Genomic DNA, 17603 nt, shown 5'->3' with positions numbered 1-17603 from the left:
ATCTTTGGATTCAAAGCCCACCTGGACAAATTTCTGTATAACCTGTTCTGGGTGGCCCTGCCTTGGCAGGACTAGGTGATCTCCAGAGGTCCCTTCCAACATTAGTAATTCTGTGATTCTGTGATCTTTGGACTTCTGGAGCCTCGCATTCCTTATTGTTGTTATTCTGCTACATGGACTGAAGTGTCTGAAGTTTAGATGCTTGCCTTCTTGTTGGGTTGCCTAGGAGCTCAGCTGGTAAGCAGGGAGAGAACAAGGCACGTTGTAAAACCTTCCTGCTGTAATGCTGCCTGGTTTCATAAAAATCAAATAATCTCTCTCAGGTATTTCAATCTTGATGAGTTGTCAGTCTGATAGACAACATCCTGGGAATTTTCAACTAGCTCTTCACACAGGAACTTGTTTCCAAGACAGTAGCTCATAACCTTAGCACAAATACAAATATTTCATTATAAAGTACAGGAAACACATCTCCCATTTATAATTGGATGCAAATTTCCTTTCCTATGTAGACATCCTGGAGTATCCTGGTATAGAGCTTTAAAGGCCATGACTGATCTTGGTGGGGATTTGAAGAAGTATCAGTATTTTTATAGATTTATACTCTGACTTATATTTGGGTATATATGGGTAATGCTGATAAGAAGGTATGTTAGAGGACAGGAAGGAGATCTCTAATTGGTACCAATATGTGAGTAGTGGATAGTTATATGTCAATAAATATTATATCATGCATTTCTTTTCCTGGTATATTGTGTGCCCTAATTTATTTACATGACTGTGAGCAAGTATGTAAGAATATACACTCAATTTTACATTGTCAATCTATTTTTGTTTAGGAAATAGCAATGGGCCTAGAGTGAAGAAGCCTGAAACTGGTATATATTGTGTTTCTGTTTTCTAAGAGAGAAATTTGGAGTAAACAGCTTCAGCACATTATGTTTTTGATTGTTTGCAAATTGCTTCTTTGAAAAGAAGTAATCTTCTTTCCTTATCTTGTGCTGCATCTTCAGTGATCATTAGTCTTTATTAACTGATACAGATTTCTTTACTACGTTACAAAACAGTTGTAATGTGTATATGTTGGAATTTTGGAGATAAAAAACTCTTCAATCTTGGGAAGAGCAGTGATACAAAAATTTTATATCAGTGATAAAATGGGGCACAGAAGAATGCTAGATAGTCTGGAGAGCAGCTGCCTATCCTAAGTCTGCTGGGAGTTAGATTTGAAAGGGCTTAAAGTCTTGTATATTGAATTTCTGGGTTTCCTCTGACATAAATTGGCCCTGTCTCTAAAACCTGAAGTCAAAGACATTGTATGAACTCACTATATAGCTAATGACAGACAATCCTAACTGAAAGATAAAGGCTTTATAAATATTTGTCATTTAATGTTGAAAGACAAGCTTCAGAAAAGCTGTGGAAAATACTAATTTTAAATTATTTAAACTGTTATGAGTAATACAACCTCTGGCATTTGGCATGACATGAAATCCAGCAGCCTTTATTATGTTGAATGCCAACTGTAAGATTGGTTGGACTCGAAGGTCTTAAAGGTCCTTTCCAAGCTAAATGATCCTGTGATACCCAGTAAAGTCCACAGAAGGGACACAATAACAGAGCACAAATTTCTGAAGCTTGGGAGAAGTAGGCAGATGCAAATAAATACATTGGTTTTTACACTTTCCCAGCCCTCTTTTTGGCCAACTACCATATGAATTGATCATATAGCTCTTTTAGAAACATCATAGTAAGAAGAGTTTGAATGACTAAGTTTTAAACTTGCACTTTCAAACTTTTAAAATCCACATAATCCGCTTTACTGATTTGGTTTTGTGGGACTTTGTTATACAGTTACTTTTACTTTTCCTTGTAATGATATAGTAGCTTGAGCAGATTATTTCTTCGTTCAATAAGTCATTGTTATGATAAAAATACCTACTCAGAAAGGATTATTTCCTTGGTTTTGCTGTAACAGGGATATGTGTTGAAGCTATTTTGGTAACCTTAATTACTCATTTCCAGATGTTACATTTCAAAGTTTAATTTCAGCTTCAAATTTCTAGACTACTCCATGTTTTACGGTTTCTCATTCTAATATTTTTGACTTCTAAAGTTATGCCTTAGAATATATCAGGGGCTTTACTGATGAGGATGTGTCTCTGAATTGGCAATGTAGACTGACACCTAAGTGAAGTATCTGTAGGGTGCTTGTTGTCTAGGCTTCCAGTAGAGTCAGTGAGGATGTGGTCAGTACAACTAATGCAGTCTAGAGAACAGTTTTACTGTCGAGTCACTTGAATATGCTGGATTGCACTGAGGAAACGTTGCCTAAACGTAAGCATTTGATGCTCCTTGAGACTCCCAAGGAAATCAGAGACAGGTGTGTAAGGACCTGGCAAGTGTGATGCACTGGAATGAGCTGCAAGAGCACTGCACATTCTGCAGTGACAGGTGATGGGCAGGAAGGATATTTTTGGGCACTAGATGTCTGTATGAGAACTGGCTGCCTTGACATACTGACTGAGTCCATGGAATATAATGAGAACTCAGCCTCTGAGTTCCCACATGGAGACACATGGTATGATGACGTCAGACTGACTCCCACATCCGTATGTGCCCAAATCCCAGTTTGGTTATTAGTATTATGTATGATTCTTTCTCTTCAACCCCAATATGTCTTTTTTTTAATTAAAATTCATGCCATGAGTGAGATCCCCTACAGCCTGATCAAGTGTCACTGGGACATTCAAAACTGGGCCACCGAAGTGTGGTACAGAAGAAGGCAAAAGCCATCTGTATTAGGGTTTTTGGCAGTTTCTGCTATCTCGTCTCCAACACTGACAACCTGACTACGTGAATCCCAAGACTGATTAGGAGATGCTGTCAGTTTTGACATGTACAAATGAATAAAGTATTGCTGACGTATTTATTTCTTTCTCTTTCAGTTATTGTAATGGATGTATGTTAGATCCAGACTGTGGTCTCTGCTACAAATTGAATAAATCAAGTGTTGTTGAGTCCTCATGTGTTCCTGTCAATAAAGATTCTACAATGAAAGCGGCTTGGGGCAGGTATGTCACTTTCCAAGATTTTCTGGCTTTGTGCTCTATTGATGTTTTTTTGCTATCAAGAATACCTTTGCTTTTACATAAATGTTACTCTTGGGATGTTAGGAGAAAAAAGAAACCAACTTGGCATTGTCGAAAGTGGGTGATCACATTGTAATAATTGTTGTAAATAAAAGCCATGACCTGATGTGTGCAGCCAGTTCGATGTAGTCTGCCACTTAGAAACTATGGCAAAAGTACACTAGCAATTAGAGAAGTTAATTTTCCCTGATGTCTTCATTCATTTAAGGTGGCATATTCCCTAAGTACACACTTAAAGCCATCTGAATTAATTTTCTGTTTAAATGCTTTAATTAAACCACACTTTTAATACTGGCCTACTAAAGAAACTGAGTTGCTCAGCTGAATAATCTAAAATAATACAAATCTGAAAACTTCAAATTATCAAAGCATAGTTTGTGGCCACAGATTACTCTGTTCCTGTGCTTAAAAGTGGCATCATGTTGTATATTGCACTTGGCATGTAAAAATGTGTGCATTGGTAGATAAATCCCAGTGCAACTCCAAAATGCATCAGACCTCTTAAGATGGTTTTTCTTCAAGTTTTCTGAAGTATTGACTGTTCTTAAGGAATGGCTTTATGAGTTGGAACAACATTCTGTAAAGGCTTTATCAATACTTTAATAATGATTATGGCTTGGATTAGGGTTTAGAATGGTTCATTGCCACAAGGGAATTATATAATTACTGCTCATAAAATGTGTAATTACTGCTGATAAAACCTCCTCACCATAATTCAGCTGTGCCACCCACATGCCATAAACACACTTGGAAATAGGCAAAGGTTTGTGTGGTGTTTTGGGCTTTTTTCCCTTTTTGAAGTTAAACCAAGTGCATAGTGTCAGTGAGTCATATTGGACAGAGGTTGGAAGCTATGGAAATACCTACTAATCGTAGAATCATTAATTTAAAATTACTCTAAAATTGCCCTCCTTTGGATTTCAGTACTATTAGAATGTTATGCCTAGTAGTTCATTCCAGATGCAGATGAGAACAGCTTATATTCTTTGGAATCCTAATTTAAAAGCACTGTGATTTGGGGGCTATTTCTGTTTATTAATATATAACTGTGAAAACTACAAAATCTCATCCCTCTTGCTTGTTCTTCAATGGTGCATAGTACAACATATCTTGCATATTACCTAATATCCTGATGTGTTCTGCATGATAGTCTCTCATAGTCATGTTCATAAGGTAACAGATCTCTCTCTATTCTAAATAAACTTTCATTTCATATATGCTGTATTTCTAAGTAACATGTCTGTAGTTAGCAACATTGTACTAGTACACAAGAAGACAAATGGAAACATAAACTTGTTATGAGTAGTTGATAGATAAAATAAAACTTTATTTATTAGGCAGTGTTATTGTATAACGTAGTAAATGTGGGCATCAGTAATCCTTTTATAGCCATGGTTCACTCTCACATAGCACTCCTTGCTGTACAGCCTATTGGAGCAAATTAGATAGGAAAGATGTATTTCCTTTCCGTTTTGCAAACTATAATATTTCCATATTGTACAGTAATTTCATAGCATAAGGACTCTTTCCAATATCTTTCAAGAGAAAACAAAACAATTTTAAATGTGTTACATTGGTCGTCACTAGAGTTCTGCCTTAAGATGGAAAACCAGTAAAATATCCACATTTCTTTTTCCAAAGATTGTGTTCATCTCCATTTCTGGTGTTTATTTAATTAATTTCTAATCCCATCTCCTCCTGGTCTGTGTAATCAGGCAGTTTTCTAAAAGCTCATCTTTCAAACTGTGAAATGTCAGGTGGCACCTTCTGTGCCTTCCAAGCCCTGCAGAACAGGGAAGTGTTTTGCCTCCTCCTCCTCGCAGATATGTGTATTTTTGCATACTTGTCCAGAGGGAATCCCCATAGATTTTGGCTTCCAAGGGTTCACATTAATGTACTTGCTAGCCCAGCTCATCTTTCTCAAATCCTCAGTCTGCTTTACAGCAAAACAGCCCCACAAAGCTGTAGGATTTCCCCACCAAATGAGAAGATTGCTGCAGTGAAAACGGTGGGGTTACATCCCCTCAGGAATTTTCTGTATCTTTCTGGCAGCATAGGGAGAACCAGTGCTAAGACAAACTAACAGCAGTGGGGAAGAAATTATGACCGTGCTGATGCTTGAAAATGCAGCTCTTCATTTCACAAAGTTACTTTGTCACAAGCTAGACATAGAGTGGCAGTTATTTTAAAAATACATGACGTTTTTACAATCAGAAACTGGTTTAATAATTTGAAAGATGATTTTGTGATCTATGGAAAGCTCATAACCACAGTTACCGCATGTGCCCTCTTTATAACTCCTGTGTATACTGATGGCTTCATGCCAGTGTTGGCTGAATGAGTAAATGGCATAAAACCTCCAGACTTGGAAGCCTTATATGGCCAATTTATTTTGCCATTAGTTTCACTCAGGAGAGAAGGAAGACCCAAGCTATTTGTTTTGGATTTGTTGGACTTCAGTTTGCCTGAACGTTAGCGAAAGCAGCAGCTCTCACTATCCTGCCTGATGCAGGTTTGGAGAAATGGCTTCTGCTGGACTCAGATCAATGGTGCCGTGCAGAGCATTTCACTGCTGCTGCAATCACACTGGTTTATGATTTTCCCACTGGAAAGCTGGGAGCTGCAGCCATGGAGAGGTGCATGGGATGTCATCAGACGAGGTGTGTGCAGCCACATAGCTCTGCAGCCATCTTCGTAGAATCATGGAATGGTTTGGGTTGGAAGGGACCTTAAAGATCGTCTAGTTCTAACACCCCTGCCATGGGCAGGGACACCTTCCACTAGACCAGGGTGCTCTAAGCCCTGTCCAACCTGGCCTTGAACACTGCCAGGGATGGGGAAGGGGCATCTTAGCCCCAGCCGTCCTGACATTCACTCAGAGGCTTATCTTTTCCTCCTGTGTAACCTACCAGCAAGGCGAGAAATGTGAAAAGGCACCAACAGACAAGGCATTGTCACTTTATTTGAAGCTCTCTGCAGCCATGCAGGCTGCCATAGAAAACCCTCCTGTGTATGTATTTCTAGCTTTGCACTGTTCTTCTTTGCACAGTTGGTCCCAAGGTACTTCAATAACACTGACGTAGCAGGCAATGTTTTGACTCTTATCATAAAATACTGTAATATATTTTTATTTGCAAGATGTTTCCCCTGTGCCAGCCTGGTGTACTAGACACCACCTCTATGCTTATTGTTAATCATATTTATTTGGTTATGGTAAGTTCTACATTGAGAAGTTCTGGGGAGGGGAGAGAAGAGAGCAGAGATTTCAGTCTCCTGTGGCTGCCAGCAAGGCTGTGTATGTTGCTGTGGTTGTCATAGAAACCAAGGGACACAATGAGAGTGTCCAAATGTTTTTCAAGAAGAATTATAGCATTTGGGTTCTTTTGAATCTGGGGAACTCGGTGGCCAGCAGCAGCCACTGCATAAGAATAAATCTAAGTGAGTCCAAGGCAGGCCTTGAAGCAGTGTGGGTAATGTGCCATGGGTACACTTGCATCATACGTGTAAGATAAAGAATAGAGGTGTATTTTTTATTATTTAATCAGTTACATAAGCCTGACTGGTGTTGGAATAACACAGAGAGAAGCGTCCTGCCCAGGCACCAGCACAGTCAGGTGCTTTGCTGCCCTTGGTATTACTGAACCAGGTAACAAAACAACTGTTGACATGCAAATCTTGCTGCCTCCAGCTCTACCCAGAGACATATAAAAGATGGTTTCAAGGCAGTGAGCAAGAATATTCTTAAATTATTCACTTTGTAATAAAAGAAGAGCAGCTGTGTCTTCTTGCTCAGTGCAGTCTGAGGATTCTGTGTTAGGAGGCTGTTCTCCAGGATTTAGGGAAGTTTTGCATTTAGCAGTAGCATAGAAAGGCTTACAGTTCTGTTCTCTTCATGAACATTGAATTATAAAATCCCCGTGAAGTTGATAAAAAGCATTATCTCACTTTGCAGGGGGGGGATGCAATGGGAAGCTTCCATTCTGAAGCTCAGGTGTCACAACAGAAGCCATGGGTAGAGTCTCTCAGCCAGGACTGAATGTGGAGGTGATTGCTTTCAGTTCTGTGCTTTTAGAGCACAAACTGAAATCTAGTTCTTCCGTACAATTGCAATTACTCCCACTATACTCTCAGAAACCTTGAAACTTCTGTCCCTGTAATTGCGATAACTCTAAAGGCCAGCCAAGAATGCTCTAGAAGTAACTTCAAATTGCATTAATATTCTTACAGTTGAAAGAATAACCGCACAAGGGAAGGAGCTATTAGTGCCTTGACATGACATTAACCTTGACATGAGTATGTTGTCAAGATGACAGCAGGCCCACAACTGCAAGCTAAAAAGCTCTCTGAGTGACTCTGAGCAGTCTCCCTCTGGAGAAAAAGATGTTGACTTTATACAGTAAACAATTATGAAGAAATAATAACATCATCTGCAGATCAGAGACAAGCCTAGAAGCCATCCTGTCCACAAAATTATCTGGCAGGTCTCCAAGGTCCTTGAAGGAGGATGGTTGGGAACAGAAATCTGTAACGGGAGAAGAGCAGTGATTTGCTTTCTTCGGCCATTTTTATTAACTTCATTAAAGGAACATCTCCCTGCCGTGGGAGTTTAATGCTTCATGGAGAATCCTGCTTTTGTCAATATAAACAAGAATTCCCCTCTCTAAGGGGAGCACAAGAAGAGCTCTGTTTTTGCAAAGCTCTTCATCTTCCTCTGGCCAGTGCCCTCCTGAGCTCCTTCCTTCCGCCTAAAATTAATGGCATGTTTACAGATGCTCATTAATGCTGTTTAGTGTGACTGTGTGCCGGTTGGCATAGCCATTGGGTTTGCTGAGCAGTGTAACTGTATCTTGGAAACCTGCTCTGGGGACCGGTGGGTTTGAATTACCCAGGCAATGTGAGGAAGCGGGGCAGGCAGGCAGGCAAACCCTGGATCCCAGCTTCAGGAGGGTTTCCACCGCAGGAGTGTGCCTGATGACCTTGGTGTTTGAGCCTGGATTCTAACTAGATTTCAGTGGTTAAAAAAAATCCATGGGAGTTCATTAGCTAGATTCCCAGACAACAGCCTGGTTTATGTCCAACGGGGGACATGCCAGTGTCTGTCAAAGCCTTGGGAGTATTCTGAGGAGCTTTACATTCATACAGTGCCACTTGTTCTCTAATGCACGGCAGATGTGCCTGTTAAAATGATTACAATCCTTTTTCTTGGTAGCAACATTTGGTTTTTCTAGAAATGTCAGGTTCCTTTTGCTGCTTGTAAATAAAGACAAATTTAAGTTCATTACACTGTTTTTTCTAGTCAATGTCTTATAAAGATGCTTTTGCAATGTGACAAGTACATTTGTAAAAGTTGCTGTTGCTGTTTTACTGATGCCAAAAAAAGGTATGTGTGTATTCACACATTTAAAGACTGAGAAGTTAATTTCAGTACGTCATGGGGAACGGGTATACAGACCTTTCCTGTTACCACGGGAAGGCTAGCACCAGAGCAGCCTTCCAGGAATGAAGTACTCCTCTGTCCATGGGTAGACATTGCTTGTTTTGTCGTGCAGGAAGTATTGATAGAAGATTTTTTTGCTGAAATGATGATTTGGAATCTTTGTACAAGGGCCTGCATTAGAAAGTGCTGCTTAATTCAGCAGCAGCTAGAGGAGAAACTAGTATTTCTCCAACTAAGTCTTCAGATCAGTAAATGAAGATTATACATAGAATTATGGTTCTCACATTTGCAAGGTAGAAAAGCAGTAGAGGGAGTAAATAATTCAGGAAACTAGCAGGATCCACAGAACAGTGACATCTGCATGTGTATAAGCAGCACTCAGAAGAGCTGCGATTACAACCAGTAGTCTTAGAGAGATTTCTTTCTGGACAATATGCTAGATGTTTACTAAATTGAAATATTCATCACTTCAGTAGGGATCAGAACAATTCCCTGTCTGCTCTCCGGGGTTGTTTAGGAAAGAAAATCAAAATATATGCAGTTTCAAATAGAATTAAATTCTGATTATCTTCACCATTGCCATTAAGTGTAGAAAACTGGAGTAGCTGGGTGGCAGGAGACAATGCTATTTGTCCTAGTTGATTAGGAGTACGTACTTCAGCATAATAATATCTAATATTAGTGGGACGTGCAAAAACAGAAATGAAAAAAGATCTGAAACTGATTACAGTCTTTGTCAGCCCAAACTCTAAGGCACAAGGTCTTTTCTGTAGGGAGGATATTAGCATAATCACAGTCTAATGGTGCGTATACTGATGTGATTCTGGAGAGCTAGGGAGGTAGAAGAGGAACTTAAGAAATCTATACATATTTTAATGTCATCTCTGCTAACTGGAAAGAGAAAATAGGAAGAACAGAAGGATGAAGCGATGCAGAATATTGTGTCTGCAATCATAGATGAAGCCTGTGTTATTTGGTGATGAGTAGGTAGCAATACAAGTACAATTTTAATGTTCTTATCCTTTCAACCAGTCTTCCTGCTCAAACCTTTGAGACATCACAATTTTAAGTTCTTTTATAGAATCATCATAGAATGGTCTGGGTTGGAAAGGACCTTAAGATTATGTAGTTCCAACCCCTTTGCCACCTGCAGGGACACCTCACATGAGACCATGTCGCTCAAGGCTCTGTCCAGCCTGGCCTCAAACACTGCCCTGTATGGAGCATTTACCTGTTCTTTGGGCAACCTGTTCCAGTGCCTCAACACACGCACAGTAAAGAACTTCCTCCTTATATCTAACCTGAACTTCCCCTGTATTAAGTTTAAAGTCATTACCGCTTGTCCTACCACTAGAGTCCCTAACGAAGAGTCCATCCCCAGCATCCTTGTAGGCCCCCTTCAGATACTGGAAGGCTGCTATAAGGTCTCCACACAGTCTTCTCTTCTCCAGGCTGAACAGCCCCAACTTTCTCAGCCTGTCTTCATATGGGAGGTGCTCCAGCCCTCTTATCATCCTCGTGGCCCTCCTCTGGACTTGCTCCAACAGCTCCACGTCCTTTTTATGTTGAGAACACCAGAACTGGACACAATACTTCAAGTGAGGTCTCATGAGAGCAGAGCAGAGGGGCAGGATCACCTCCTTTGACCTGCTGGTCATGCTTCTTTTGATGCAGCCCAGGATACGGTTGGCTTTCTGGGCTGTAAGTGCATAAGGAAATTATTTCATGGTCAGTCTGATAACCATATTAAGATCTCTTTAAGCATTGGAAAATATGACAGAATTTGTATATGTACTTAAATTAAGGGTGAAATTTTGTTATAACTTTAACACAAGATAGTCTCGATTTATTTTTTTTATGTTCAAGGGGGAAAACCCCCATTTTTTATTATTTTATTTTTGACTGACTAATGCCTGAACAGTTAAAGTCCTTTGTATACTGTATCTGCATTTTAGATCTAAAATAATGAGCAGACTGACATGATAATGCAAATTGAAACTATTTACATTTCTTTAAGGTAATTACTCAAGTATTACTATTAATAGCTCTAACTCATTATATCTGCTCAACCAGTGGCAAATTCTGGATGCTTGAAAAGGACAAGATATACTCCTAGTCAGTCCTCTTATGAAGTGAATGACTTCATAATGACTTTGGAAGTGTTTCATTTATATGCTGAGGACATCCAGCACAAACCAGGATTTTAAAGCAGGACTGGTTAGTTTGAAACATTATTTTTACATTTCTTCTCTACCTGTTCATTTGTATTGCACTTTGCTGCTAAACACTGCTTCTAGATCTTATTGTAAGTTAATGCTTAAAAGTCCTTCTGGTAAAGAGTGATGAAAAGACATGCTGGCAGCTATTTGGGTTGCTTGTTGTAACAACTTTAGGTGCAATAGCCTTGAGTTAACTGGAAAAGAAAAGCAGAAGTGGTCCTTGAGCTAAAACATTTCCAAATGCTGGCTTGTGTTAGAAAAAAAATGGGTTATTTAAATGGAAAGTTGTGTTGAGTCAGTGCTCTTCACCACTTAAGCATGGTCCAAGGAGGAAGATGTTTTAGAATTTGAATTTATATCCAGCTGAAGGAGCAAGCTTTGTGCTCATTTCAGTCACTCTCTGGTCAGCTGAGATGGAACTAGAAGGAAAATGCTCATTTCCCATTTAAAAAACATGTTTGCTTCTAGTTGACGATGGATGTAGGAAAGCAAAAGGAAAAAAATGCCAACATGTATGAGAGAATTGGCAGTCTCTTGTCAGTGTGCTTAGAGTGCATGGATAATTCCTGCAGCTTCTTTTTTCTCTCCCTTTCTCTTATGAAATGTGCATCGGAGAAGGAGTCACTTATTGCCCATAGGAGCCTGTTGCTAATTAGCTTCTTTAGTGCCCATCTTTTCAGGGATAGATTGAAAGGCATCCATACCTCCCCGTGGGCGGTGTTGCACTGGCACAGAGAATGGCCCCAGTGCTTTCCTTGGCCAAGGGGACTGGAGAGAGGGGCAGAGGAGGATGCTTGACCAGAGAGCATGATGTACAGGGGGCTGCTGCTGGGAGAGAGCTGGGGATTTTCCCTCTGCCTGGGAGCCAAAGCAAAAGGAACAGACTCATATTTGGGAGCATGAGGAGGTTTTTTCTGAGGGGGGAATAATATTTCCAATACTTGTTTTTCACATAACATGTTCAGTTAGGATCTAAAGTTTGGATTGAAATAAAAATCCTTAGTGAAAATTGTCTCAGCAGATTCCTTTAGGTTTTTGCACTCTGAAATGGATTTACTAAATTGAAATTTTCTCTGTTTTGCAGACTGGAAGTATTTTTGAAATATGCATGTGTTTGGGGATTTTTATTGATAAAGAACATTCAGCAGGGTCAAACCCAGCTCCTCCATACAGCCACTTGTACCTTTAACAGCATCCCTAATCCAAATCTTACACACCTTTATTCCATAATAACTAACTCTTCAATAATAACATTATCTGATAGAGCAAAACTGTGATATCTTCCCTTCTTCTAAAAACAATGAAGTTTTTAGAGGTTTGGGTTTTTTTTTCTTTTTGAGGGAAAATAAACTAACACATTTCTGCATTGGGACTGTTGAATAATTCAATGTGTTCAATGAATTTAATTCATATAAATTATTGTATGTGCTGTCTGCATGTGTAGTTAATTTCCTTGAGAATGGAGGCAGTAACATCAATTCCTCACTGGCACAAGATGAGCTGGAATTATTGATTCACTTGATTTAAAGTCATGACCTTACTTTGACTGAGCTCATCGGTTAGTACAGGGTAGGAAATGGACAGTCTGTTAGATGTCAGGTTGTACTTCTGAACAGCAGCACTTTGGGCATTTCTTCTTGCTTATAGGATATATAGGCTTTCCTTTTTCCTGTAGCTTTCCACAGCTGTCACATTAGCTTTGCATAAATGATAATGAGAGATGAGTTTGAGGTTCTGCATGATGATTTAGTTCTTCAGACCTGTGATTCAGATGATGTATGTTCCCATTTAGCTCATTTTCTTGGCAAAATAACTATTGTTAAAAGTACTTATGTATGTAAAGTTCTTTTCAGTTGTCTGAAACCATGGAAAATAGATGATTACTTTGATTTCTGCCGAGTTCTTCTACTGCCAGATCCCAAACTTTGAGTTCCATGTAACAATGAAGACTTTAATACCCAATGTTTATAAATGTCATAAACTAGAGATAGTGTAATCACTTAACATTTCTGTATTATATTATATTACTTAGATTGGGCATAGGTATTGTATTTGCATGCACAAATCAAAGCAGAGCAACACTCTTAAGTGCTCATTCTCACAAATTAGACGTGAAATAATTATCTTGTTATAAGTGGTCTTAGAATATTATATAGATCTCCTTGGGGTTCTGTTACTATGTTAATGGTTTCCAATGAATTTTAGGGCTGACAATGGAGGAATCACTCTTTCGATGGCTCTGCTGGTTTATTTTCTTCAGAGCCTCCTCAGTGCAGCGGGTGTAGGCCAGCATGCGGTGCATCATTCCCCTCTGAAGCACCAGTTTCTCTGAGCTTTTTAGGGCAGAGCTATTGCCACCTACTGGAATCAGGGAAAAGCTCCTTTTAAAGATACTCTTCCATCATCTATTTAAAGCAACGAATGCAAGATCTTAAATTTTTAGTCTGGAGAGATTTCAGTTGTAATGGCAGACAGACAGTCACTGGCAATAGTTAAAATGTAGTATTTTTGTCTAAATTACTATTGCAGAAATTGAATGTAACAGTTCGGTCCTTCAGATGGAAGGTTAAGTTGGCCAAAAGGTTATTGTTAGAACTATTAAAATATAAATTTTGTATGTATGTCAATAACTGGAAATCCAGTAAAGCAGAGAAGGGCTAAAGAAGGTATGCTAATACATGTAATATTGATCTATATTTTAAAGTCCACGTCCTTTTTTGTCTTGGGTTCAACAAAAAAGCAAATTCAGAAAATTATTTCTACCCCACCCCCCCGCTTTCCTTTTGATTTCAGTGGGCATGTCAGAAGAATAAGTATTTTGTTCTCTCTTCACTTCCCATTGGAATACATGGTTCATTGTGATTTTAAGGTTTTAATAGCTCTGTGGGAAATCGTTTCTGCACAGTGATGGTTTTTTCAGCAGGCTCTGTAAGGTGCAGGGAGTGCTGTATGGCATAAGCACTAAATGAACTAGCTCTAAAACCTCAGCAGTGCCTGCAGCAGGAGAGCCAGAACCAGGCTGCCGCTGAGTGCTATGCTTGCAGGGTAGGCAGCCTTTTGTGGGCTTTAGGGACTGGAACATGGCAAATAAGTCATTTGGATGATGAATTGAACTGGTAGTGCTCACCATTCAGTGCACATCTGGTAACTTCTTATAATTCTGTCAGCAGGGTTTGGGTGGGATTTGCCTTGTTTTTCTAAATTGAACTATAGAATCTCACTATTCTCTACAAACTTTATATACCAGATTTCGACATGAAAGTATGTTTTTTACAATACCTTTGTACATCTAAAACTTTGGGGTAATTAAAAGCAATACATTTTTTTCTATTTCTTTATTGTTTCCTGGAGTGTTTGGAAGCATTAAGAAAAACAAAATTATGACACTGAAATAGAACCTATTTTGTTTGAAGGTTGAAATTCTAGTGAAAATTCCTGTTAAGTTACCTTCATTCTGAGTTACAGCAACAACAACCTTGCTGTCTTTGTCTTTGGTCTTTTTGACAGTGGGCTTAGAATTACTTCTGGCAATTGTAACTCAAGTGATGCTTTTGAGATGCTGATGACATTCTTTTAACATTCTGACACTTGGTGAACAGCACAAGCCTCAATAAAGATGACTTTTAAGTGCAAGTAAGAATACAAATCTGGATAAAGTTTGTTTTACTCAACTTCAGATGTCTAAAATTTTGACCTTGAGCTGTCTTGCAGTTCCTCAACTGATGGAATAAAAGATGCTGTTCCTTATTGTTATTTGCAGCTGGCCTTTGCCTTCATTTTATGGAATAGACTCTTAAGTCATGCCAGCAATTTTTACACATTGTTCTGTTAATAATACTTTAATTAATACTAAGGTATTTTTACTTGTTATTATTGAGCTCTATACTCAGCCGTTTCCACCAGTATTCATTGAGGCAATCTGTCTTCATATACCATATGAAAGAGGTGTCTGCTGCATGAATAGATACTTCTACAATGGATAGGTGGCTTGGTTGGTATTTCTGAGCTTTAGAAACGCTAATTATTAAGTAAACCAAATGTAAAATCAGGTGAAAAAAACCCTGAGATTAAATATTAGGTGAGATTTATTTTATAGTAAACTTGCATGAAATTCTGAAATGCTCCATTTAACATCATAATCTTCAGACTAGTTTGTTTCTGTAATTTAATTAAGTATTCATGCTGCAAGGAGATACAATCAGAAAGACTAATGCTTTTAGATTTCAAAACGGAAGCTAGAAATTCTCCAGTTCAGGTACTCCAGTTGTATTTTGTTTGGAGCCTGGTGCTCTGTTCATAAGCTCTCAAACATGTCAGAGCGGGGATGACCACACAGCATCTCTGGCAGCAGCAGAAGCAGCTGCTCCAGTCCAGGGAAGGTCCAGGAGTGCTGAGCTACAGAGAGGGGTTTGCGCACAGCTGAAACATTTCATATGCCAGCCCATCATGGATGCTGAATGCCAGTCTGTCTTTAACAAAAAATATTTGAGAGTCCTACATTTATGAGCATTTTTGTCATAAAAGAGCTTGAAGAGAATGAAGCCTGCCTGCCTGCAGGCACCTGTGAGTAATAAAAGAGTGACCAAATCTGTCTCGTTTTCAGTGGAAAGCATCGTGCAGCACAGGTTCACAGTGGGAGCCCTCTGGGGTGACTGGTAGCCACCTTCCAGTAAAACATTCATCTCTCTGAGATCCCCCGAAGATTTGTCTGTCAAAAGAAATGGCCAAATTATTAATGAGCACTCCCTCCCTTTAGAAAAATACGGGAAGCCAGCAATGACTGGATGAAGGCATAGGTGCCTATGCATGCTCCTTGCTGAAGCTCACTGTTCCAAAAGGAAATTATTTCTGTATAACCACAAAAAAAAACTAAACAAATTTTGAAGCACATTCTGGGGTCCTAGGGATTCCACAAGTCTTTCTCAACCCTGATGGCTGCAGAGGGGAAATAATCGCTCATTCTGTTTCCCGAATGCCTCTGTGACACCTCTGTGCTGGTTGTCATGCAGAGATAGCTTTGTGCTTGTGTTTAAAATCTGTGAAATGATATCTATTTCACAAGACATTAAATATTTCCAGGTGCCATTTCTTGTGAGGGCTTGCCGTGTGCCTGTGCCCTTGCTGTGGCACAAGGTGTTTCTTTTCAGTTTGTGCTTGACTGCTGTGAATAGGATTGAAGAGAGGATTTGCAGCAGTTGCCAAGGTGGTGGTAGCAATAATTCTCATCCCACTGGCTGCCCTGTGTGCAAGTGGTGTTGTTGAGCCACAGCCCCATCACACAGGTCACATCTCCATCCAGACCTGCCATGTGATACTTTAGGTGTTACAGGAGCGGGTCTTGCCATCTACCATATCATGGTGATTTTCCCACTCTGTCTGGTAGAAGACAGAAAACCTTCTTACGTTTCTTGATACTACTGTAGTACTAAAATATCTACTGATATAACAAAGGCTTCAAAATCTTGGTTAGTACCACCTCCATCGTATTTACCCAAATTCTGAACATTCTTTGCTGATCTGCACCTTGGTGAAGTTCTTTGAGAGTTGATGGTTCTTGAAAGAAAGACTTAGTGAAAACTACAGCATATGAAATATTTCAGTATGAGAATTGGGATCAGACGAAATATTTCTGTTCCTTTCTTTTTGTCTCTTGTTTCATTCTTTGCTGAAATTTAGGGCAATTCTGAAGTTTCTCACAAAAAAAAAAAAAAAAAATATAAAAAGAGAGAAGCCGTATTCTTCCTTTTTTTTTTTCCCCTCAACTGAAGAGCTGATTTTGTACCTGAAAGTGTCCAATGTTAAAAAGAAACACAAAATACCATATGTTGAAACTGTGACCTGTTGTCTGACTGGATTAGTTTAAATGTTCATAGGTAGAAGTGCATGAAGGACAGTGTCGTGGTGTAAGCCCAGCCGGTAACTCAGAACCACGCAGCCGCTCGCTCACTCCCCTGCTTCCTCCCCCCGCTCCCAGAGGGATGGGGAGGAGAATTGGAGGAATGTAACTCCCACGAGTTGAGATAACAGCTCTCCAGTAACTAAGGTATAATACAAACCACTACTGCTACCAATAATAATGATAAGGGAAATAACAAGGGGAGAGGACACAACCGCTCACCACCCGCCGACCGATACCCAGCCCGACCCGAGCAGCGATCTGGGCCTTCCGGGTAACTCCCCCCAGTTTCTATACTGGGCATGACGTGCTGTGGTATGGAATACCCCTTTGGCCAGTTTGGGTCAGGTGTCCTGTCTCTGCTTCCTCCTGGCTTCCCCTCCTCTCTGGCAAAGCATGAGACTGAGAAAGTCCTTGGTCAGAGTAAACATTACTTAGCAACAACTAAAAACATCGGTGTTATCAGCATTGTTCCCAGACTGAAAGTCAAAAACACAGCCCTGCACCAGCTACTGAGAAGGAGAAAAAATGACTGCTGTAGCTGAACCCAGGACAGACAGTGATTTCAACTAAGATGCTCATGCTCAAAACTCATTAAGATACTGCATTTTGATCAGGTTTTAATTTGCATTCTGCCCATTAAAATTCTGTAGGTATGACTGCTAGTTGTTTGTTAAGTGAACAGATGATTATTTTTCATAGTTGCATGACCTCTCATAGGTTTATGCATTTTTAATATATTTGAATTATTTATGATTTGGTCATGATTATGAAATCATATAATTAAATTATTACTAGTTAATTTTAATTTGTACTGGGGTGAACCAAGTGTATCTAGTCAGGATCAGAATTAGGACAAGGATCAGGCACTCTGTAGAGCACAGAGATGTCAGATGTTT

General features: G+C 39.5%; 1 protein-coding gene across 1 annotated transcript in view; it reads left to right on the top strand.

Annotated features, from left to right (window-relative positions):
• Positions 1–17603, top strand: part of SLC2A13 (solute carrier family 2 (facilitated glucose transporter), member 13) — a 121630-nt gene that overhangs the window by 94476 nt on the left and 9551 nt on the right. Inside the window, exon 7 of the mRNA XM_010013702.1 lies at positions 2949–3074. Within this exon, the coding sequence (XP_010012004.1) occupies positions 2949–3074 (126 nt within the window). The remainder of the gene's footprint in view (positions 1–2948; positions 3075–17603) is intronic.

The sequence above is a fragment of the Nestor notabilis genome, unplaced genomic scaffold (assembly GCF_000696875.1).
Source record: "Nestor notabilis isolate BGI_N333 unplaced genomic scaffold, ASM69687v1 scaffold3454, whole genome shotgun sequence".
Taxonomy (NCBI): Eukaryota; Metazoa; Chordata; class Aves; order Psittaciformes; family Psittacidae; genus Nestor; species Nestor notabilis.
This window is presented reverse-complemented; position numbering and strand designations above follow the sequence as displayed.